The sequence below is a fragment of the Liolophura sinensis genome, chromosome 7, assembly GCF_032854445.1.
Source record: "Liolophura sinensis isolate JHLJ2023 chromosome 7, CUHK_Ljap_v2, whole genome shotgun sequence".
NCBI classification, from domain to species: Eukaryota; Metazoa; Mollusca; class Polyplacophora; order Chitonida; family Chitonidae; genus Liolophura; species Liolophura sinensis.
This window is the reverse complement of record NC_088301.1, coordinates 32,691,230-32,716,333: the sequence shown is the minus strand read 5'-3', so window position 1 is coordinate 32,716,333 and position 25,104 is coordinate 32,691,230. Positions and strand designations below refer to the sequence as shown.

Below are 25,104 nucleotides of genomic sequence, written 5' to 3'. Positions count from 1 at the left end.
AATATACATAACTATTTAATACTGAATGTAGAAGCTTTGATACAAGAATAAATTTTATTGCTATAATGTACTGTGTTACACACCATTATTTCTTTGTCGCACATCTCAAGGTATTAAGCCAGGCATAGGTTAACTTACAATGCATCTGTGTCCAACTCAATCATTCTGTGTCTGACCAGACTCCAGTGCGTATAGGACGACTACAACTGGCGGCAACGGTCAACATTGACATAGCAGTGTGACTGTCACAGGACCGATTGCACCACAATGACCAACCTTGGGCAAACTCTGCTCATCTGGGTGAAAGCGCTCACAGGCTGATACTATTGGACATAACTGGCTGCTTGAGGCTACGGAAAAGTAGAATGTGTTCAACTCCGAGCAACTGCTTAGTCAAGAGTTCTCGGTGACCACACAGATACACTAAAACTAGAATCTGATTAGATGATCTGATTTTTCTCAAGATGCTTCCAGTTGCCCCAAACCATGTTGCTCCAAGCTGTAAGGTCTATCTATGCTCAGCTATAAACACATGGCTCTCAGTGCATAGACAATTGTTTCAGTGAAGGTGGGAAACCTGTAACACCAATCTGGCGAATGGTTGGCTCCCACAGGGCAGCTAACACACTGGACTACTACACAGTATGTTTCTCTCTTCACACAGTTCACCAGGCAGCGTCCACAGTTAACATCACAATGTAGCACTCCTGAGATAGTTCACTAAACACAAAGTCTGGTTGAACGTTCTTTGAAGATGTTGCCAGGAAGCCTCTTGCTGATTGGCTAATTCTTTGGCAGCCATTATCAAGTGGGGCTCAGAGGTCATTTGCTCACCATGTAGCTGTAAGTAAACACAAACAACAAGTTACTAAATATATACATACTCTGTAATCCAGCTTTTCCTTTGTGGAAATGGATGAATGATAACATTATGACTAAATACCCATGAATTCACAGTTGGACAGCAATGTTATTAAATAGTATTTGTACATAAACTTCAGCGAAAAATACAAGTGCCTGAAAATAAGAAATGATAAAAGATTAGTTTTGCACCAGATGTACTGGAGGCCAACAAGTTTGTTTTTTTTTCAAGAAACACTCTGTTTACAAAATACTGCACAGACCCAAAAATCTTGAAACCAAGTCACATTAGGTTCTTCTACATGACTAGGTGCACATTTGATATAAATTTGATTTATTTATTTATTCAATTGGTGTTATATGTCACACTCAAGAATATTTCATGTATACGACGACAGAGCCTGGTGGAAACCCATGAACATGATTTATAGTGGTTTAACACCACAATAGCAACATTTCATCAATATCGAGCTCAGGTATAATTTTTGAACCAGGAAAATGTTCATCAGCACCAGTAATAACTGTTGGCGTGGGTGTGTTGTTACATACAATAACTAACTAACAATGCATGTACCTTAAGAAACAGCCCCAGATATGCATGGGCCAGTTCAAAGTCCTTCTTGGTGGCCAGGATATGTTGAATAAATCTCAAGAACTGACCCATCAATTCAGTAGAACCACCATTGTCTGAGGACAGGGATCTTATCTCCAGATCAATGGCTGATGGACCAAGCTCCTTAAACTTCTTCAATATGGAGCGAACTGAAAGATAAATCAAGGTTAAGCTGACACTTTACCTTAAATCAGCGTGCAGTAAGTCCAGGTTTACCTGAAGCTGACACTTTACTTTAAGTCAGAGTGCAGTAAGTCCAGGTTTAGCTGAAGCTGACACTTTACCTTAAATCAGCGTGCAGTAAGTCCAGGTTTAGCTGAAGCTGACACTTTACCTTAAATCAGCGTGCAGTAAGTCCAGGTTTAGCTGATTCTGACACTTTACCTTAAGTCAGTGTGCAGCAAGTCCAGGTTTACCTGAAGCTGACACTTTACCTTAAGTCAGAGTGCAGTAAGTCCAGGTTTACCTGAAGCTGACACTTTACTTTAAGTCAGAGTGCAGTAAGTCCAGGTTTAACTGAAGCTGACACTTTACCTTAAGTCAGAGTGCAGTAAGTCCAGGTTTAACTGAAGCTGACACTTTACCTTAAGTCAGAGTGCAGTAAGTCCAGGTTTAACTGAAGCTGACACTTTACCTGAAGTCAGTAAGTCAATTGGAAGTCATTCAAAGGCAACATAGCTGAACCAATGATACTGGGGGCACTTGCACAATGTGGTTGTAAGCTAAGTGCGTTGTAACTACCATGGCAACTCAAATTAAAACATGTTACCATGGTAGTTACAATCAACTTCACAGCCTACAATTGCTTTGTGCGAGTGGCCCCTGTTGAATAAATCAGTGTGCAGTCCTATACATAAGATAGGAACCTTTGTTCAGCATCTATTTTGTAAGCCATTCACTAGAAAATCTGTACCATTCACATACCCAGCACATAGGATCATCAGACATTTTGAGCATAATGATTTTGATCGGTACCTTGTCAAGACGAAGTTTTATCTCAGTACAGTAAGTCAGTTCCAAATAGTCATGGAATCTTTTGTGAAGGACTGACAAGATGACATTCAAAGCCTTGCCTCTGTTAGGTAGCTTTTTTACTTGTTCAATTGTTTCAGAAGTCAATGTCAAGATTTGAGTCGAATGAAACTACTGAAAAGTATTCTTAAAATGATAATATAACATGAGGGGACATGGCAAACAGTCAGGGTTTACAGATGACCTCATATCCCAGTGACAGACATACTAATAACTTACAATCTTCTGTAGATGAAGCCTGCAGTAACTCCTGACCAATAACGGTCAGTGGCTGGAGATGACCTGTTACCACACGAGATTTGCCCTGTTCAACAAAGCGTGATAATCATGTAAGATGTAAAACAAAGGGTGATATTTATTTATTTATTTATTTGATTGGTGTTTTACGCTGTACTCAAGTATGTTTCACTTATAAGATGGCCAGCATTATGGAGGGAGGAAACTGGGAGATACATACGACAACCCACAGATTGCCGCAGGCCACAAAAAGGGTGATAATCGTGTTAGATATAAACAAAGTGTCAATCACTTAAGACGTAAACAAAGTGATTATCATGTACGATGTAAACAAAGGGTGCAATCATGTAAGACATAAACAAAATGATAATCATGTAAGATGTAAACACAAGGTAAAATGGAAGTAAGATGTAATAAAGTGTGACAACCATGTAAGATGTAAACAAAGTGTGATAATCATTTAGGATGTAAACAAGGTGTGATAATCATGTAAGATGTAAACAAAGTGTGATAATCATGTAAGATGTAAACAAAATGATAATCATGTAAGATGTAAACAAAGGAAGAAACCAGGCAGAGGCTGGTAAACACCCACAACCATTCGCAGGTTGCTGGCCAACCTTCCCATGTATGTTCAGAGAGGAAGCTGGCATGAGCTAGACTTAAGATATCTTATTACTGTAAACAACCAAAAATTTCTCTGACCTGGCTTATAGAGAAGGATTTTCATTTACATCACTCTCCCATACAATTTTCCCTAGTACAAACCTTTTCACTTGTGTCCTCTGCTTCCATTGGAGCAAACTGTGGTTCAAGTCCAGGAATAGTAGGAAGAAAGAACGGAGCAGATTTGGGAACTCTGGGCGGCTCCTTAGGTTTGTTTCTCATCTGACAAAAGATGAAGTTTGTTATTTATGGCCATATCTCACTGACACAAAGAAAAAAAAGTTTAACAGAACAAGTTCACAAAATGCCCCGTAATAATACAATGGTATGTTCTGCCATAATCATAGTAAACTATAAATGTTCAATAATCTCCTGAGACTAACAGACCTGCAGACCTCCAGACTGCTATGAAAGATTGGCTAGCTGAGTCTATGCCTAGCAGATTTATTCAAGCATTACCACGGCTGCAGGGTTTTAACCCAGGACGTTCTAGCTCAACTGTCAATCAGAGTTGAACCTGTATCCCTTCAACATCTCAGTTTTATCCACTGTATGTGTTTATTTATCTATATGATCAGTGTTTAATGCCACACTCAAGAATAGCCTTCAGGTCTGCCACATTATAACCATAGCCATTTGCCAGGGACCTGACCAACATTCTGAGGGGTACAGCGTAAGGATCAAGAGATCGACTTGAGTCTGCGCCCCATGTATTAGAAAGTGAACCGGAATTCGCATCACAAGTCAATGATAGCATTTGCTATGAGCTGGATTTCTGCAAGATTTCACACAGGTTGTTTTCCTCTGCGGCAGCCAATTTGCAGACAATGGGGAAATATTTGATTCTTTATTTCCTTCGATCATAAGCAAGTACTTCTTACGGAGGTTTCTAATATTTTGCTGGCAACTGTGATCTGGCGTACGAACATATTAGTTTGTTGGGTGCAACTTTCACAGTCTGGTGTATGTATGTATGCTTGGGGTTTTATGTCGTAGTACTTTTTAGTACTAGCAATTTTCCAGTCATGTAATGACAAGAAGTCATCAGCTGTACTAACATATACTGTGTCTTCTTGTGGCAGCGCACCCAGTCACGTTATACTGACACAGGGCCAACCAGTCCTATTTCCTTGCCCTAACCTCTCAGTGCTGAGCATCAAGTGAAGCTGCTGCAAGTCCCATTTGTCTTTGGTTTGCCATACTGGGTTTGAGCTGGACACTCTAACTGTTAGGCCACTAAAGGCTGGTGAGTCTCAAAGAATCTTGGTGATTTCAAAGTTCTAACCTTGATTACATCCAAATGTAGCAAATTCTGCCACCTTGAGTTGGGTAAAAGTGATAATGTCACCAGCTCATCAGAGAGCTGTTCTGGAGATTTGAACCCTGATGTTAGGTACACTTCATCTTCATCAGGCGCACTGGACTCGTCTACTTCTCCTGTAATTGAGCAACATTTATTCTTTTATTAATACTATTATTATATAATAATTTGACAGGTATGTGATTCCATGTACTGACTAAAACGAGTAGTATTTAGGAGTATAGGAAAACGAGGGTTGAGAATGCATTATGTAACCAAACCACTCCACCTTCCTGGACACACAGCCCTTTTTTAAGTGAAAAGCAATTAATACAAGTATACTCTTCCTGAAGACTCTATTTATTTATTTATTTGGTGTTTTACGTCGCACTCAAGAATATTTCACTTACATGGCAATTGCCGGCATTATGGCGTGAGGAAACCGGACACAACCCAGGGGAAGTCGATGCCCATCCACAGGTTGCTGGCAGACCTTCCCACGTACAGCCAGAGATAAAGCCAGCATGAGCTGTACTTGAACTCACAGTGACCGTATTGGTGAGAGGCTCCTGGGTCATTATGCTGCGCTAGCGTGCTAAACATCTGAGCCACATGTTTAACCCCCTGGAGACTCTAAGATACACACCTGTTAACTGCCTGCTTGTTGATGGCATCTCTAATATGCTTGGTTCAAAGTCTGAGGGTAAAGGTTGTAGGGGAACATGTCTGAACAAGGTCATGTTTGCCCACAGATACACCCCAAGGTCATCCACATGAGACGTGACCAAGTAGTCGCCCGTGGGTGACATGCACAAACTGGAGACTGCTGAATCCAGGAGGAAGACATCTATCAACCTGAGAAATATATCACAGGCTATCAATATAGGCTATGGATAATTAATACATGCACTACAAATACTTCCAAATACATATTTTAATTCCATTACAGAACAGTCAAAAAAAACAGAAGCTTATTTAAGTCTGCAATATGACCTGTCTGAAGAATTAAGTACACCCTACATCTTATCTCTTATCTGTCTTCAGAAAAGGGATAAAAGCATGGTCTGAATATACACAAATCTAAACTTTGATTCAAATGGATTCCTGAGAGACAAAGTAATACAGGAATATGTTTGGATTCAACCAAAAATTAATCTATAAATCAAAGCTGTTAACATGGTAGCTACATAGGAGTAGTGACTAGAGCAGAGAAATGGAAGGGGGGCTCCATGGCTAAGGAGGCCAGCATGCCAGCATGGCACAATAACCAAGGAGCCTCCCACCAATTCAGTCGCTGAGAGTACAGCCCAGCTGGCTTCCTCTCCAGCCGTACTAGGAAGGGATGCCAGCAACCTGCGAATGGTCATGGGTTTTCCCCCGGCTCTGCCCAGTTTTCTCCCACCAAAATGCTGGCTGGTGTCATATAAGTGAAATATTCTTGAGTACTGCATAAAACACTTTTCAAATAAATAAATAATTAAAAGAGACATTGGAACAAAAACTTGCATTTTAGTGTTTTCGGGTAAACCTATATAATTTTCACTCACAACAGTAACTTTTATTAGAATAATTTTGGATTCTTCTTGGCCGAAACTGTTAAATACCCGACTGCATGATTACCTTCCTGTTGGGACATCCCACACCCGGATGGTTGAGTCCATAGACGAGGTGATGAGCCAGCGAGCATCGCTGCTGAACGTCTGTACAATGATAACCATGTAGACAACATGTAGACAAGAAGTGAACGCGACACATACAATCACATGTTAAACAGCTGTTCATGTCAGAACTCAGGAACTCATTGTAACACGCGTAAAATCAGGTTAGAGTAGTCACTTTAGTGAAACATTTTCAAACAGTCTGTTGCCACAGAAACAAGAAAACTGACAGAATTAGCCAAATTTTAAACCGAACAGGATCTCAGCCAATGTGAACCTATATACATATAGCAAATTCAGAACCCTGACACTTCAACTGCATCAATATCATCCTAACTTGTCATTTCTAGCCAGTTGTGATGGAACCAAGAATTTTGTCCCATAGAGCCTCAGTTTGACTACTGTAAATCTTTAACCTTTTCAACCACTAAAGCATTTTGTTCCTGTGAAATTTATGCATACATTTATTGTGAAAATGACACTAAAAATGGTTTATTGGTTTCACTGAAGACGCATGCTTTATAAAACTGCACAAACTGGTTCTCTACACCCCATAGTTCTGTCATAATGTTTTAAAATACTGGCTGCAGAGGCAGTTAAACAAGGCTGAACGATTAGTTCTGCAACTGAATAAGGCTTTTATATCTTTGTATCATGGAAACTGAAAATTTGATCAAAGCAGCACCCCTTGTGGGGTGTGCATTCTCAACTACATAGATGACAATCACACTTCATCGCGCACTAGACAAGCCAATGGAGTGAAGGATGAAAATGATCCAGCGCAAGCTGGACTAAGACGTCTCCATAGAGAGCCCACTTGTGAGTGATTTGGGGCAATTTGAATGAATGAATGTTTGGGGTTTAACTGTGTACTTAGCAATTTTTCAGCCATATGATGATGAGGAGTCATTAGGTGTGTGTACATATACTGTGTTATATATATCTTGAGGCAGAGCGAGCGCTGCCACCACTGAAGTATCATGTCGAAAACACCAGACATGACACCCCACCCAGTCACATTATACTGACACCAGGTCAACCAGTCCTGTTTCCTCGCTCTTAGTGCTGAGCGCCAAGCGAGGCACCAACAAGTACCATTTTTACAGTCATTGGTAGGACCCTACCCGGGTTTGATCCCGGGTTTCCAGACTTCGAAGCAGACGCCCCCACCATTAAGCCACTGAAGTAGTTGGGTCATTTTGAGAATTGACCTATGCATTCAACAGATCAAGTAGATCAACAAAAGTCTAACAACTGAACTAGAGCCAAAGGCTTTCCTGGAAAAAACCTAGTAAGAAATGCAAGCACTAGTTTCCTGAGTAAAATGAGTACATACCAAATCTGTAATCTTGTTTCGGTGTCCAGAGAAGACCCGGACAACTTGTCTTGTGTCAAGGTCAACCATATGAACCTCAAAATCATCCAAAGCTACCGCTAGCATAGAACTGAAAGAAAAAGATTTTTTTTCATTCACAAACAAAAGTCTTTATTTTCATAGCGGAAATAACTAAGCAACAATAATATGGGACATGCAGACATACATCAACGTGGTGAGCCTGTTTTATACATGCTAGAAACCAGAGTACACAGGGAAAACCACTGACCTTTAGCAATCTAATAAAAAACTTGTAAAACCTACATGTAACATACAGATATTGCCCATAATAGTGGTGAAACACTGTACAAATGACTACACAAGCATCATAACTGCTTACTGTCACCAAGGCCTCAAGGTAAGGGCAGGGAAATGTACAAATCACATGAGGGCCTATGTGGCCTAGTGGTTTGTGTGCTAGTGCAGCATAATAACCCAGAAGCCTCCCATCAATGCGGTCGCTGTGAGTTCAAGTCCAGCTCATGCTAGCTTCCTCTGGTCCTACACGGGAAGGTATATCAGCAACCTACGGATGGTTGTGGATTTCCACCTACTATAATGCTGACTGCCATTGTATAAGCAAAATATTCTTCCGTATGGCATAAAAATTGCATCAAATAAATAAATAAATACAAATTCCACCATATAAGTGAAAACTAATTTTTGAATAAGGCATTACACAACAATGTAATAAATGAACAAAGCTTGTCGAGGCCAATCAGACATCTTTCACCTTGAGTACAGGAGAGTTCCTGGTAAAAAGCAATAAAGGTGCGAGTCCATACTTGAATGACAATCAACTTCCTGTTATTGTTATCTGTGAGGTTTTAGGCAAACTGGCTTAGGTTCTGTAAAGACCATCCCTGATGCTCGGTAGGACGTAGCCAATATGCTCCGAGTCCATGCAAAGGCTGGAGGTCGAAATGCTTTACACTGGTGAGCTTGCCAAGAAATTCTTACAATAGGTTATTAATGGAATTGGTTTCTAAAGCTCACGTCAGATTTCCGCTTAGAAGTAATCATTTTGCTAAAATAGCTCTACACACATACCTTTCACGATGAAGATTGATTTTGGAAATTGGCGTGTTCAGTTTCAAAGTCCCCAGCAGATCCTTTCGTTTGAACTTCCAAAACTTGAGGTCCCCCTCAGCAGAGGCAGAGACAGTGACTTGGTTAAGGCCGTCAATTACAACACCTCTGACCGGTGTACTATGAGCTGGTCAAACACAGAGGGGAAAAAACACTTGATAAAACAGATTAGGTGGAACTGAACATGATATCAAAGTTGTTTTTGACGACTGTGTTAGAAAGTGTCTGAGACATATTCACGTGAAAAAAAAAAAAAAAAGACACCAAAAACACTAAATTAGCATGTGACATTAGACACACCAAACCTCTAAATTACCTCGACTTTCTTGTTAATAAATAAATAACAATGCATCTAAATAAATGAACTGAGTATCTGAATGGGCTTTAAGGATGTCTCATGGTGTTTTTCTACCTTTACATTTGACAAAATTCCATGAATGTGCATTATGTATTGTGCACTAAAACATGCATTTTTTCTGACATTTCTGATATTTTCTGACCATAAATGCATGGTAAAGAACAAAAAAATGAAAATGAAAGAATCAACATGGCCTGTAAAGCCCATCATCCAATTCAAACATTTGAATGCATTTAATACTGATATTTTAGATAAAATTTTCAGTATAGTGTCTGATCATGACGTCATCTGATGCTGTCTTCACCTCCGTACTGCATTTAATACTGAATGCATAGTTCTCCAGTATGATGCTATGATGTACACAGAAACAGGCTCAGATTTACAGTTTATTTCCACCCCTATGCAAAACAGAAAATACCTTGATCGTATTTCCAATTTTGTTTACAAAACCTAACATTGTGTAGAGTTGTGTTCAGGGTGCCACCATTCACATATTACGATGCTACACTCTTTGTGACAATCTCTTGCTCCGACATTTCAACTAAATGAGTTCAGGCAGAAGGTGTGCATATTACTTGCAGAGATTAAAAACATTGTACGTCGTATTTGTGCACAATGTTCGAGACAGTAAGCAGACCATGAGGTGGAAGATAACATGTGAACTTTGTATGATATTCTGAGAACTATGGCTGATAATAACCAGAAATTACAGTAAGTTAGAAACAATCTACACATGATATGTGAACTTTGAATGCTACGAAAAACTAGCTGTGCTGTGAAGCAGACTTCTGTATTTTGTATTTCGACAATGTTTTCACCACTGTGCCTGCACGAGTAAAGCATGTTGGTGTGGGTGAAACAGAATGTGCCAGGATGTCTACGATCTCGAATAGTGAAAGCCCAATGTACAGCATGCAGTTTTACCTGTTGGCTCACCGTATCCACCCCTATAGAGCCCCGACTGCAGATTCCACATATCCACATGACCAGAGCTGTAGCCAATCAGGGCAAAGTTCCCACAGGAGCTTATCGTCACACACTGCAAAACATTATAATGCAGATATCCATAGGCCTAAATATATGACTTTCTTCACACGATAAATATTTTTCTGATTAGTTTCATTCAATAAATTTGAACAAAATTCTACAAGAAACAATTCCCAAAGTTTATTTGAGATTCTTAAGAATCCTATCTTTGAGGTGATATATTTATGTCTATTTAACAAGCATTATTTTGTGGATGAGGGTAACTAGCTTGTGGGCATGTTTCACTCTCTGCTGTTGATCAGTCTTTTCCGTTTCACCCAGATTCCTAGATATAATCCTCAAAAAATCATGGTACACAGATTTTGGTCACCAAGTGCCTTTCATTTCATGTAATCATGTAACTACTGCAGACAGATACCAGGCTAGTAAGACTCGAAGAGTCACTTTAATCACTTTTAACAAATTAAGAGCAATTAAGCACTACCCAAAAATCATGGCGCTCCATTTGAAGGCAACTGAAGCTGCTCTTCAATATAACATCCAAAACTCTGATTTTACTCACGGTGGCAGAGGCCGTTCGCAGTTTGGGGTCTGTCTCAAAGCGTTCATGTCGAAGCTTGTACTTGCCCATTGTAGAGTGAATGTAACTCCATGTGGTTGCCATGGACAACCCACGATGTACACACACTATGTTGTCCCAATCACTTTCTCTACAAGGTTCTGAAAACATCAAGATCAGCCACTGGGTAACACATGTAACTCCAAGTCACTAAAGAATATATATATATATATTCATTATATATTCGATGAAGCCCACCTTGAATTGAAATATTTAAATGCATTTAATTCATGTGTAGATATATTATCATAATTCAGCTTAAATGCCTGTATTTGGATATAAACAATAAATATATATTCAAATAAATTTATTGGACATGCATCACATCCCTTATTAGAACATTACTATGCAAAGACAACATGTACCAAGAGGTGGCCACCATAAGAAAATAATTTCAAATTAGCCTGTTCTCCTGAATGGAAAAATCTTACTATTATGAAAGACTTTATATGCAAATAATTTTTCATGTTCTTTCATTTGATTAAGGCATCATTTTTCTGTTTTTTTCTCCTTTAAGCATGTAAATAGTCAGTAAAGTGCTATTTTCAACACAACACAACGCTTTATCACAAGGTGTTCTTGAAAGTTTGTCACTGGTACCACACTGTTAATACATAATTAGCAATAAGACCACTCTTAACCTCCACTGTTTTGAGAGTTACACTAGACTGACGCGTCCTTACTCTTACCTGCAGCTAATTCAACAACAGAAGGCATCCTGTGTCGATCATTCTTCAGTCCTGACTTCTTGCTGTTGGATTTATTATAGGACGCTCTTCCCAAGCTTTTACTGTGTTTTTCATGCACGGTGGAGAATGACCTCAAGGTACTGTCCTGTCCTGAAACCATACCGAATATCACATGCCAAAAATTCTTGTGTATGGCATTAGAACAATCAAATAAATAAATACATGATAAAAGTTAACACTACATGCTTTAGACTAGACTTCAGGCTTAGCATGCAAGTCTGATAAGAATATAATCTCAAATAATGTCTACTTAAATCACACAATCATAAAATGGGAGGGGTGGGGAGGAACCGTGGCCTAGTGGTTAGCGTGGTTGTGCAGCACAACCACCCAGAGGCCTCTCACCAATGTGCTCACTGTGAGTTCAAGTTCAGCTCATGGCTTTTCCCCAGGCTCTGCCCAGTTTCCTTCCATCATAATGCTGACCACCGTCATATAAGTGAAATATTCTTGAGTACTATGTAAAACTCCAATCAAATAAATCAGACGTAAAGAACATTCATATATAATTTTTATGGTTATTTTCACTGTGTTCAGATTTTGCCTACCCTTACATGTACTATCTGGTAACTGATCTCTATGAGCCCATAATACTGAAAATTGAACTGTTAAATGTAGACACATGTGCTCACTTCATTTGTGGAAACAAAGTATGATAAATTATCTAACAATCATACAAAGATCTTATTTTTGTAAGAAAAAACACTCTAACATGTTCCTCTAAAATGAAATATCATTTAAGAAACTCTTCAATAGACAACCTGGTTGTTGTTTTGTTTTTTTATTTTAAACCTGATAAGCCAAACAAAGGCTGGGCCTTCAAGTAGCCCTGAACTGTCCGAACAGTCAGTCAGGAACACACAACTGACCAATCATAAGTAGTACTGTTGCAAATAGGTCAACCGCCACCAAAATGCAGCTGCCACTGTAGTACCATGTTGAAGACACCAGACATGACACCTCACCCAGTCACACTATACTGACACCAGGCTAACCAGTCCTGTTTTAACCTTTTAACACTGATCACCAACGCCAGGCAGCAACAAGTACTATTCGTAAATTCTTTGGTGTGACCACACCCAGGTTTGACCCCACCCAGGTGTGACCCCACCCAGGTTTGACCCCACCCAGGTGTGACCCCACCCAGATCTAATCCGACCCAGGTTTGATCCAAGGCCTCCCAACTTTAAGGCGGATGTTCTTACCACTAGTCCACTGAAGTAGTCTTTTTACACTGACATGTCTTTCTACCTGCACTGAATGTAAGGGCTTTTCGTTTTACAGGAAACCGTCTTTGAATGGCATTAAGACAGAATTTTCAGTCAATTGACCTTTCGCTTACCTGCACTGAGAATGGTCTGACCCTTATCACCATAGTAACAGAGTTTGGACGGTGGGGCACTGTGACCTGCCCTCTGGCGCAAGAGTCGTCCCCCTTCATCCGGAAGATCAAATATCCACACCTGATATGGGGGTACACAAAGTAAATGTACACACCTTCAAAGACATGTCCACCCTAAATTCCATGACAAACTATTTATTTTACAATTAAAATTGGAGTTGCCTATAATAAAGCCAAAAAATCTCCTGTCTACTGCATTTCACCTGAAGTTTAGTAAAAATATGCTTTCGGAAGCACATAATGACCCTAAACTTATTCTTTTGATGTGCATCAAAGCAGATGATAATGGGTGACCGGCAGATGGTCGTGGGGTTTCCCCCGGGCTGTGCCCGGTTTCCACCCACCATAATGCTGGCCGCCATCGTATAAGTGAAATATTCTTGAGTACGGCATAAAACACCAATTAAATAAATAAATAAATAAAACAACTTTGGATATGGAGTAGGGAACACGAACTGGGGTTACAGTGGTCCCAGGTTCCCTGTATTATTGTTTATCAATGAAATGTCCAATAATTCCTGACAAATGATCAAAAATATGGATAAAATAGAGCAGTTATTAAGAGATTAAACATATGCCTCAAACTTACTTTTGTCTATCTTTTCTTTTTTGGCATAAGCATTTCCTTTAAAACAATAGTTTTTGATTTAGAGTTCATTTTCACACATCCTTTAATCTAATCCACCTGTATGGCTCAAAGTATTCATTGTTACCTGTTACTGGTGTTGTCAACAAACCTTTAGGTAAGCTGTTTGAGTGATTTATGAGTTACCTTTAACGAGTTGTCAGGTGAGGAAGTGACCATCAGAGGCTCACAGGGTAAGCACTTCATCCCAGACACAGCACTGTCGTGAGCTCGTCGTATCTGGCTCTTCAGCTTTCGCTCTTCTAAATCCCACAATGCAATATGCCCAACAGAACTTCCTGTAGTCATCACGGGGTGTCCATCTGTAGCAGCAACAACAACAACAAGATCACTTGTACAATGGCAGGCAGTTTCACGGGTGGAGGATGTTGATGTGGGTGTGGGTGAAAACCTCCAGCCTACGGCAAGTTAGTGGTGAATTTTCCCACGTTTGATACACAAATATCCCCGCTATGTCGTGGAAGACAAATTCAGAGAGGTCGACCTTAACTACTGTTAAATTCAAAATACTGAATACAGAGTTTAAAAAACTCAAAAGTATGCTGTAAGCTTGAGACAAACTGAATACATTTCACTAAAACTCAATTCTGACTTTTTGTGAAATATGTGGAGCGCAGGACTTAATTATCAGTCTGTTTGACAGTGTTGTTTTGACTACGGATTCCCACCACCCACTCCCACTAATGAAACAATTATCCCATTATCATCTCTGCTGCTGGACATACGTCAGCTACAGATTTCAACTTATTTCGGTGTAATCTGGGGCATGTTACCCTTTAGAAAGGTGTATGGAAACCCAAAACCCATACATTACCTTCACCATCTGATTACAAAGAAATATACCATCGAGTGCTTTACTCTCTGTTACACATGTCCACAATCTGTGTACAGATAGAGAGCTCTAACATTCAACAACCTACATGTTTTTTTTTTTGTTTTAAGAGCATCAGTTTCCTTTTTATCCCAAGGAAAATCTCAAGGAAATCTTGTAAACATCACAGCTGTGATGAAATTCTCCACAATCTAATTCTTTTTCGCCTCGCTATACCTATATAGCCCACTTACGTACATACTCTACTGGTAGTCTATTTTAAGTGAATTAAATTAATTCAGTCATGGACTTTTATATTTATTTATTTGATTGGTGTTATACGACGACGGCCAGCATCATGGTGGGGGGAAACCGGGCAGAGCCCAGGGGAAACCCACGACCATCCATAGGTGTCTCCCGTCTTCGAGGCAGACGCTCTCACCATCAGGCCACCCAAGCGGTCCAGAAAATAAAGAGTCTGGATGTATAGCAGTGCAAACCAAAACTGTATACTGAGAAGTTGATAAATGCTTCAGCCTCACCTGTTCGGAATGATATTGCTGTGACGGGTCCCCATTCCTGCCGGAAGCTCATGACAGTTTCATCAAACCTGAGGTTATGTAAGTAGATTTGTCCGTCTGCCATACCAATCCCTGCCACATCCACTGCTGGAGCCTGAAATATCAGACATCATTACACCAATCCCTGCCACATCCACTGCTGGAGCCTGAAATATCAGACATCATTACACCAATCCCTGCCACATCCACTGCTGGAGCCTGAAATATCAGACATCATTACACCAATCCCTGCCACATCCACTGCTGGAGCCTGAAATATCAGACATCATTACACTTATGTCTACCCCATCTACAGCTGGAGCCTGAAATATCAGACATCATAACACCAATGTCCACCACATCTACAGATGCAGCATGAAATTTCAGACATCATCATATCAATGCCTGACACATCTACAGCTGGAGCCTGAAATATCAGACATCATTACACTTATGTCTACCACATCTACAGCTGGAGCCTGAAATATCAGACATCATTACATTAATGCCCGATATATCTACAGCTGGAGCCTGAAATATCAGACATCATTGCATTAATGCCTGATATATCTACAGCTGGAGCCTGAAATATCAGACATCATTACATCAATGCCTGATATATCTACAGCTGGAGCCTGAAATATCAGACATCATTACACCAATGTCCACCACATCTACAACTGGAGCCTGAAATATCAGACATCATTACATCAATGCCTGATATATCTACAGCTGGAGCCTGAAATATCAGACATCATTACATCAATGCCTGAAATATCAGACACCATTACACCAATGTCTACCACATCTACAACTGGAGCCTGAAATATCAGACATCATTACATCAATGCCTGATATATCTACAGCTGGAGCCTGAAATATCAGACATCATTACAACAATGTCTACCACATCTACAGCTGGAGCCTGAAATATCAGACATCATTAAGCCAATGTCTACCCCGTCTACAGCTGGAGCCTGAAATATCAGACATCTGATTTATCAGTGATAAGTATTATCTATCAGTGATATAACTAAATAAAATCTTATTCTATCAAGTATGGTATTTGTCAACATGATCTACAAACACTACATCCATTAGATTCCACAAACAACCTACCTGCTCTAGGACAAGAATTGCTTCATTCCAGCCTTTGAAGGTGTAAACGAGTTTGTTTGTTTTGATATTCCACAACTGCATTGTTCCCTGTTTGCTGGCCAGCACAATCTTGTTCAGGTATGTGTTTGGGTGCATCAACGCAGTCACCTGGAAATTTCTGTTCTCAAACTGTATTTCCAGATACAGTTCTGAAAGATAAAGCTCAATGTCAAAATCCAGTTTTCATACAGGAATTTATAAGTTCATAGAGGGCTGAGTCAGCAATGTTTTATGAATTTTTAATGAAGGATTTATCAGATGGTATTTCTGCAGAACTTAAATGTGGGTAATGTCAAAAAAAAAAAAAAATGCTCAAATTTCACAATAACCTAAAGTCACACAAAGTTACTTCCCCTTTTGATAGCAGCAGCCTTTGTGTCCCAGCTGGTTTAGTTTACATATACAATGGATTTAATGAGGAGTCATTAGAAGTGTGCAAATATATTCTGTCTTCTTATGGCAGGTCAAGTCATGCCACCAAAGTGCTGCCGGCACTGAAGCATCATACCGAAGACACCAGACACAACACCCCACCCAGTCACATTATACTGACACCGAGCCAACCAGTCCTGTTTCCTTGCTCAAAATATTTGTGTATGGCATAAAACTCCCCAGAGAAGACAAGAACAGAACTATGCCATGCAGTCTCCCTCTGGATTCATACCATATTTTTATCATACACATTTCCTCCATCATAATCAAAACAGAGAGAGACAAAAACCTGAAGTGAAAGTAAAAACTAGTTGAACCTTTACATTTCATGCTTATACCTTCAGATCTGATATCCCAGATTTTCATACAACTGTTCTTGTCCACGGAAATAAGGTGATTCCCAAATGGCAGGAGGAGATGAACAGTTGCCTCATGACCTTCATATGTGTGGATAACCTGAAATAATAACACAACATTCCTTCGCTAAAAAGCCAATAACAACAGGGAAAAAAGTCAGTTACACTGCAGGGTTGGGAGAGTGGAACTCTCATCTCCTGTGTCTTACAAATGAAAGACAAGCCCCTTTAACCACTCTACCATGTCCTGCTCCCAGAGGCTATTTTATGCACACAGACAGGTAGACGAAAATCTCAAGGCTGCGTCAGGGATTAGGGAGCAAGTCAGAGTCAGACAGTATCCAGGAGAAGTGGACAGAACAGAGCCCTGTGAGGAAACCAGCCCAATTTGTTTATTCTCAAATACAAGCAAGAGCTTCTTTCAAAAATGCGACCAGTCAGCGAGGCTCCACCAGTAGAATTTTCAGCTTTCTGACAAGTATCCTGTACATGGTTACAGTAACAAGGCTATAGTTCAGCCCCAAATAGCTGAACTCATCACCTGTGTTATCTATCACACAGGAATCTACTGACATCTGACATATTTTCATGAATTTATTTTGTTTCTTTGCTTATTTGATTAGTGTTTTACGCCAACATTACGGTGGGAGGAAACGGGACAGAGCACCGGGGAAACCAAGGACCATCCGCATGTTGCTGACAAGCCAGCATAAGCCGGGCTTGAACTCGCAACAACTGCAGTGGTCACTGCACCATGCTAACCACCTCAGTTATGGAGGCCCACCCATACATGTATATGCCTTGGGCTGCCATGCAGTCATATCCATCAATTTGAAGTCTGCAAAGAGAGGTGATTATTTCCCAAACCATCCTTATGTTAGCCCTACTAAAATAAACCTCATTTTTTACTCTCTCCATGTTAATTTCATTAAAGTTCCTATCTTTTCCATTAACTAAAATTTTAAAAATTCCATACCAACCTGCATTATTTTTTGTTACAGCTAGCAAAGAATTATTTAAGGATGGCTTAATGTGAAAACTGCTATATGGTGGTCTAAGACGCAGTAAAATCTAACCTGCCTGCCTCGGTCAAAAGCCCGCACCACATTCTGACAACTTGTGAACACCAAAAAAGCATCCACAGCTAAGCAATCGATCTCCCCAGGGTGGTTGTTACCTGTAAATAGTTATTATAACTATTTAAAAAACACAGAATACTCAACAGAGCATTATGGAGGCTATGTCACATACAACAGGTTCACTGTTGGAAGTACATGATGAATGACAAATTTTTTTGACCTATTTTAATGTTTCAGAAGATTTTCCAATTCTTGAAAACTTTCCAAATTGCTTACATAGTCTCACAAATTAAATGATTTTTCAGTTTCATTTTTATACCCTCCTCTCATACTTAAAGAAGACTCATTTTGCTTTCAAAACAAAAATTTACAATAGTGTGACTACCACTTAAGCTACACGTAATCAGGTCAGTGTGAGTAATCACCCATAGGTCGTGTCCTGACTACCACTTAAGCTACACGTAATCAGGTCAGTGTGAGTAATCACCCATAGGTCGTGTCCTCACTACCACTTAAGCTACACGTAATCAGGTCAGTGTGAGTAATCACCCATAGGTCGTGTCCTCACTACCACTTAAGCTACACGTAATCAGGTCAGTGTGAGTAATCACCCATAGGTCGTGTCCTCACTACCACTTAAGCTACACGTAATCAGGTCAGTGTGAGTAATCACCCATAGGTCGTGTCCTCACTACCACTTAAGCTACACGTAATCAGGTCAGTGTGAGTAATCACCCATAGGGCGTGTCCTCACTACCACTTAAGCTACACGTAATCAGGTCAGTGTGAGTAATCACCCATAGGTCGTGTCCTGACTACCCCTTAAGCTACACGTAATCAGGTCAGTGTGAGTAATCACCCATAGGGCGTGTCCTCACTACCCCTTAAGCTACACGTAATCAGGTCAGTGTGAGTAATCACCCATAGGTCGTGTCCTCACTACCACTTAAGCTACACGTAATCAGGTCAGTGTGAGTAATCACCCATAGGTCGTGTCCTCACTACCACTTAAGCTACACGTAATCAGGTCAGTGTGAGTAATCACCCATAGGGCGTGTCCTCACTACCACTTAAGCTACACGTAATCAGGTCAGTGTGAGTAATCACCCATAGGGCGTGTCCTGACTACCCCTTAAGCTACACGTAATCAGGTCAGTGTGAGTAATCACCCATAGGGCGTGTCCTCACTACCACTTAAGCTACACGTAATCAGGTCAGTGTGAGTAATCACCCATAGGGCGTGTCCTGACTACCACTTAAGCTACACGTAATCAGGTCAGTGTGAGTAATCACCCATAGGTCGTGTCCTCACTACCACTTAAGCTACACGTAATCAGGTCAGTGTGAGTAATCACCCATAGGTCGTGTCCTCACTACCACTTAAGCTACACGTAATCAGGTCAGTGTGAGTAATCACCCATAGGGCGTCCTGACTACCCCTTAAGCTACACGTAATCAGGTCAGTGTGAGTAATCACCCATAGGGCGTGTCCTCACTACCACTTAAGCTACACGTAATCAGGTCAGTGTGAGTAATCACCCATAGGGCGTCCTGACTACCACTTAAGCTACACGTAATCAGGTCAGTGTGAGTAATCACCCATAGGGCGTGTCCTCACTACCACTTAAGCTACACGTAATCAGGTCAGTGTGAGTAATCACCCATAGGGCGTGTCCTGACTACCACTTAAGCTACACGTAATCAGGTCAGTGTGAGTAATCACCCATAGGGCGTGTCCTCACTACCACTTAAGCTACACGTAATCAGGTCAGTGTGAGTAATCACCCATAGGGCGTCCTGACTACCCCTTAAGCTACACGTAATCAGGTCAGTGTAAGTAATCACCCATAGGTCGTGTCCTCACTGCCACTTAAGCTACACGGAATCAGGTCAGTGTGAGTAATCACCCATAGGTCGTGTCCTCACTACCACTTAAGCTACACGGAATCAGGTCAGTGTGAGTAATCACCCATAGGTCGTGTCCTCACTACCACTTAAGCTACACGTAATCAGGTCAGTGTGAGTAATCACCCATAGGGCGTCCTGACTACCCCTTAAGCTACACGTAATCAGGTCAGTGTGAGTAATCACCCATAGGGCGTGTCCTCACTACCACTTAAGCTACACGTAATCAGGTCAGTGTGAGTAATCACCCATAGGGCGTCCTGACTACCCCTTAAGCTACACGTAATCAGGTCAGTGTGAGTAATCACCCATAGGTCGTGTCCTCACTACCACTTAAGCTACACATAATCAGGTCAGTGTGAGTAATCACCCATAGGTCGTGTCCTCACTACCACTTAAGCTACACGTAATCAGGTCAGTGTGAGTAATCACCCATAGGTCGTGTCCTCACTACCACTTAAGCTACACGTAATCAGGTCAGTGTGAGTAATCACCCATAGGGCGTGTCCTCACTACCACTTAAGCTACACGTAATCAGGTCAGTGTGAGTAATCACCCATAGGTCGTGTCCTGACTACCACTTAAGCTACACGTAATCAGGTCAGTGTGAGTAATCACCCATAGGGCGTGTCCTCACTACCACTTAAGCTATATGTAAATCATAAGTACAGAATGTGCTAATGATGTTTACTTACTGACGCTAACAATCCCAAGTCTTGAGCACTACAACATGAGAAAAAATGCAAACTGTATAAAATAAGATGACAACACACGATTTACAGGATACATGAAATTTACATTCTATTTCTTACTATGAAGTTCATGGTGTGGTCTATATAAACATATAAAAGTACAAAAAAGCTCCTCAGCCATCTTCCTGGGGTGTAATAGAATATGGCTTTAAAGTTTTTTCAGAGATTTCCTCAAGCCAGTCCGTATGGACAGTCTGGAAATCAAGTCGCCTGCTGTGGTGAAGTCAACTGTAATAGTAGTGATATTTCAGATCAAGTCGCCTGCTGTGGTGAAGTCAACTGTAATAGAAGTGATGTTTCAGATCAAGTCGCCTGCTGTGGTGAAGTCAACTGTAATAGTGGTGATATTTCAGATCAAGTTGCCTGCTGTGGTGAAGTCAACTGTAATAGTGGTGATATTTCAGATCGTCGCCTGCTGTGGTGAAGTCAACTGTAATAGTAGTGATATTTCAGATCAAGTCGCCTGCTGTGGTGAAGTCAACTGTAATAGTCGTGATATTTCAGATCAAGTCGCCTGCTGTGGTGAAATCAACTGTAACAGTAGTGATATTTCAGGGTACATGACTATTCTTTTTTATTTATTTATTTGACTGTTGTTAATGCCCTGCTCAAGAATTCTTCAATTATATGATAGCAGTCAGTTTTACAGGTGGAAGAAAGAGAAGTGCAAAGAGAAGTGCGAACAACCTTTGGGAAGTTACTGACCAGATGTGACCTACAAATATGTAAACACTATAATGGAGGTATAAAAGCAGTCTTGAAAAGTCATTAGACTGCAGAAATAGCCACACCATCACCACACACCATCACCACACCATCACCACACCGTCACCACACCATCACCATCACCACACACCATCACCACACACCATCACCACACCATCACCACACCATCATCATCAACCGCTTGCTGTCACCTAGACCCCATCGATGGTGAGAATGGGAAAATCTACAAATCACACCAGTGAACAGGCTAATGTTTGCCTTTTTTAACCACCTGATATAACACGGACTTCTTTTGTTGGCTTTATATTCAGCCATAATCATTCCTTCATTGCAATATTCATTTATTTTATTGGTGTTTTACGCCGTACTCAAGAATATTTCACTTATACGACGGTAGTCCCTGGGAAACCCACGACCATTCGTAGGTTGCTGCCATATCTTCCCATGTACAGCTTTCATTGCAATAGGACACTGACCCATATTTATTGAGTGGGGTTCAACTCCATATTACTCAACAATATTTCATTTCTACAACAATGGTAATTTCTTGTGAAGCCGAAAAACTGAAAGTCTATAGTAAACCACCCTCCTCTGACAAGTACCCGACAAGCTTTGTCACATATCTGAGAAAGACTTTGACCTTACCATGCAGAATTACATGCTTATCATTATATTGGTGGAAAACATTTATATAGTAACCAAAATATGATGACTTATCTTAGATCACCTAAATGGCCCTACAAGCCCTGTTGACCTCACTTGGCACTATGTTCCCCACGCCCTCAAGAAAAACTGACAACAAAGGTGCTACTAACTGCTGCCTGCATGGTGGTAAAACAGGCAAAATAAGCTGAATACTACTGACATTGCATTACGTCCTGCTAATAGCCAGGATGTGTTTGGTGTATGTAATATACATATATATGTAAAAACACAGATGATTAGCCGAGGTTCAGCCAGCCAAAATGTTATACATGCGCTGTCACCCTCGTTATTTGAAGATGCCACCTTGGAGGTTGAATTGTAGCCGCAAATATGTCATTCTCGTGGCTGCACCGCTCCAATCAGAGTTACATGTTACAGGTAACAAATATGATGGTTTCACTGAGAGAAACATGCAACGTGTGAGAGAGATACGAGTTGAAATCTGGAAGGCTAAAAGTCCTCGAAGACTAGGTATACTAATGAGTCCTACAGTAATTCTTCAACCTTTACGCATGTTTCCACAGTGTTTATTATTAAGGCATTATTCTGTGTAGTCTTGTTAAAATTACAATTTTTGTGAAGCCCTCAAACTGACCAATGCAACCAATGACGATAAAATGCACTGAAAGTTGCTGTTTCATATGAGAAAAAGTTGAGGAATTAGGGTATACAATATGACTGTGTTTTATGGTTCTGACTTGACCCAGAGTCATATAATCACCATGTTATATTATTTCTACTGGTGCAGACTGGCAGTGTGGTGGTTATGTACTGCAGGTCCCTTGTCATACTATAGGTGATAAACTGGAAATTGACCTGCATGCGGTATCTTGTATATCCAGAGTAGTGTGCGATAATGATCTGAATTGGGGTCTGGATTTCATCGGCTTCAAACAGCTGCGGTTCCTTGAACAATGTCCAGGGTGACATGACTCAGAGTCAAGTCGAAACATAGATATCATACAGTACTACTAACTCTACCAGAAGGTGAAGGCATAGCCTGAATGACAGCTCACTTACATTATAAGTGTGAAACGCCTTTCCTACTGACGTTACCACATAGTTTTCGCCTCGTTTGTTATGATGTCGAACAGCTAAAGGGATGTGATTGCTAACGTATCCCAGTGCTCTAAAGCCTGTAAATATTTTACTAGCAGACGCCATCTTAGAAATCTTCAATTATCTTTCAATAATTCATTGCTGAACCACTTTTTTCACACGGCTATCGATAACAAACTTCGAAATCTGCACAAAACCTCGATGTGATTCCTCAACATTTGTTTAGTTTTCTGTCTTTTCCACGTGTTTTGTCGAAAGTGGGTGAAATGTCGTTAAAAGCTTTGACTCGTACATTGCCGCTCTGACGAACGGAAGTTCGATTTCCGGCAGTGTGCGGTATGGTGCGTCAGGATATCACCATGACCGGCGTTATGGGACTGTTCCACTTTTGAACTGCCACCTCCCCCCCACCAACTCCAATAACAATTAAAACAACATTAAGTTGTGTATTACAGAGTTGTTGGCCCTGCTACGTACCAAGGCACCAAATACGCCTTGTATTTAATATACTAGTATACCATGTAGAACTTGTATGTTAATTGTTGTCTCTATAATTTCACGTTGGAACGGCACATTCCAGTTTGAACTATTAAAACTAGTCTGCTCAGATTTAAACCTAATGTTCTAACCGAACTGAGCAAGTCAGAGCTATTCATGGTGAACATATGATAAAAGCCAAAATTTTCGTCACAACCAAGCAATCGAGATTTTTGTAAACACGCCTGTATATTATGTGATATGAAAGACTGCAGCATAGAGAGATAACTAGAGCAATGATGACAGCGTGACAGTTCGCGAATGGTCACGCGTAACCAGTGAAATCCGGCCTGTTGAAGTTGTCAATTTACCTCAGTTAAGGTCTTATTCTAACTGTTCAATTATATCCTTAAAACTTAGCAACGCCAATGTTCACGCTCAGCTCCTTGCCTGAACTAGAATTAGGCTAAAAAAAATATTGCAACCTGTAAAAACTGTAAAACCTGGGACTAATGTAACACTAATTACATCAATATGGTTTTATGATCAATATGATTTAACAAGTTGCTTTACAGGTGGTGTAGTTATTACATACTTTAAAAACATAATCCATACGTCCAGTTATAGGCATTTTACTTGGCTTTATCCACTCTGAAAAGTGTGCCTTAAAAGTTAAGCCAGGCTTAAATCTTACCACTCTTGTTCTAATACCGATACACAACAAATTATAGATTGCTCATTCACCTTCAGCCGGTAGACAACACCAACAAACGTAAGCTATGGTATTAGCGGAATGCACGTCTGGGGATGGGTGCATTTGGGAGCCGTACGTATAGTAATTAAACTATAATACATACGCTCTAGGCCTACATCCCACATAGACATGTCAAATATTGCATCGGTGCCCTAGCTACCACGCAGGACTGAGAACCAAAAATGCTTTCAGAAATATCTAGTGCGACAGATCTTTGAGCCATACAGCGATCTCTGGGTTTCGAGTTAAGCTGGTCTCTCGTTCAAAGGCATTACCGGTACCGGTACATCATTTCCGAAAATTCCCCATCTTCTCAAGCCAAGGTGTGATACATCAATAATAGAGTATCGGATGTACATATAAATTGGTTGGCGAAAATGAAAACTCCCCATCACCAACGGAAAGTATGCATAAAATAGAAGGGTTGTTAAGAGATAAAACATGTTCCTAAATTTATGGCGTAAATTTGTTCATTTCACATAAAATTATAATCTTAGTTATATAACCATGTGTTACAGAAATTTGGTGTAGAACAAAGGTCGCAATGGTTTGGTGAATTTGGTTGATGTAAGCGATCTGCCGTCCCTGAGTGGATCTTTAGACCCATCATGCTGGTCCCAGTACCTAGCTCTGTTCCATATTGTCGTAAATGATTTGACTCGTACATTGCTTCCCCTGGAAGCGGAAGAGCAACTTGCGGTTGCACAACAACGTGTAAACAATATGGAGAAAGTGAAA

General features: G+C 40.5%; 1 protein-coding gene across 1 annotated transcript; it reads right to left on the bottom strand.

The window, feature by feature from the left end:
* Positions 1-87: 87 nt before the first annotated feature.
* LOC135471780 (WD repeat-containing protein 36-like) lies at positions 88-23,372 on the bottom strand. Its single transcript, XM_064751116.1, has 20 exons — positions 23,097-23,372; positions 20,589-20,616; positions 17,986-18,086; positions 16,892-17,009; positions 16,083-16,270; positions 14,946-15,078; positions 13,719-13,894; positions 12,887-13,007; positions 11,485-11,634; positions 10,739-10,896; positions 10,114-10,228; positions 8,793-8,958; positions 7,704-7,812; positions 6,330-6,409; positions 5,356-5,564; positions 4,695-4,846; positions 3,512-3,631; positions 2,726-2,810; positions 1,436-1,623; positions 88-841 (listed from the first exon to the last, which is right to left on the bottom strand). Exons 1-20 carry the CDS (start codon positions 23,238-23,240, stop codon positions 692-694), a joined length of 2,691 nt encoding a protein of 896 aa, XP_064607186.1. The 5' UTR covers positions 23,241-23,372; the 3' UTR covers positions 88-691.
* Positions 23,373-25,104: the final 1,732 nt, after the last annotated feature.

Bases quoted from the DNA above. Each gene is read 5' to 3' on its own strand.
- LOC135471780 (XM_064751116.1), bottom strand. From the start codon at position 23,240: ATGGCGTCTGCTAGTAAAATATTTACAGGCTTTAGAGCACTGGGATAC. The intron at 15,079-16,082 runs GTAGGTTGTTTG...CTGATATTTCAG, and splicing joins CAATTCTTGTCCTAGAGCAG to GCTCCAGCAGTGGATGTGGC. The intron at 2,811-3,511 runs GTTTGTACTAGG...TTTGTTGAACAG, and splicing joins CAGAGGACACAAGTGAAAAG to GGCAAATCTCGTGTGGTAAC.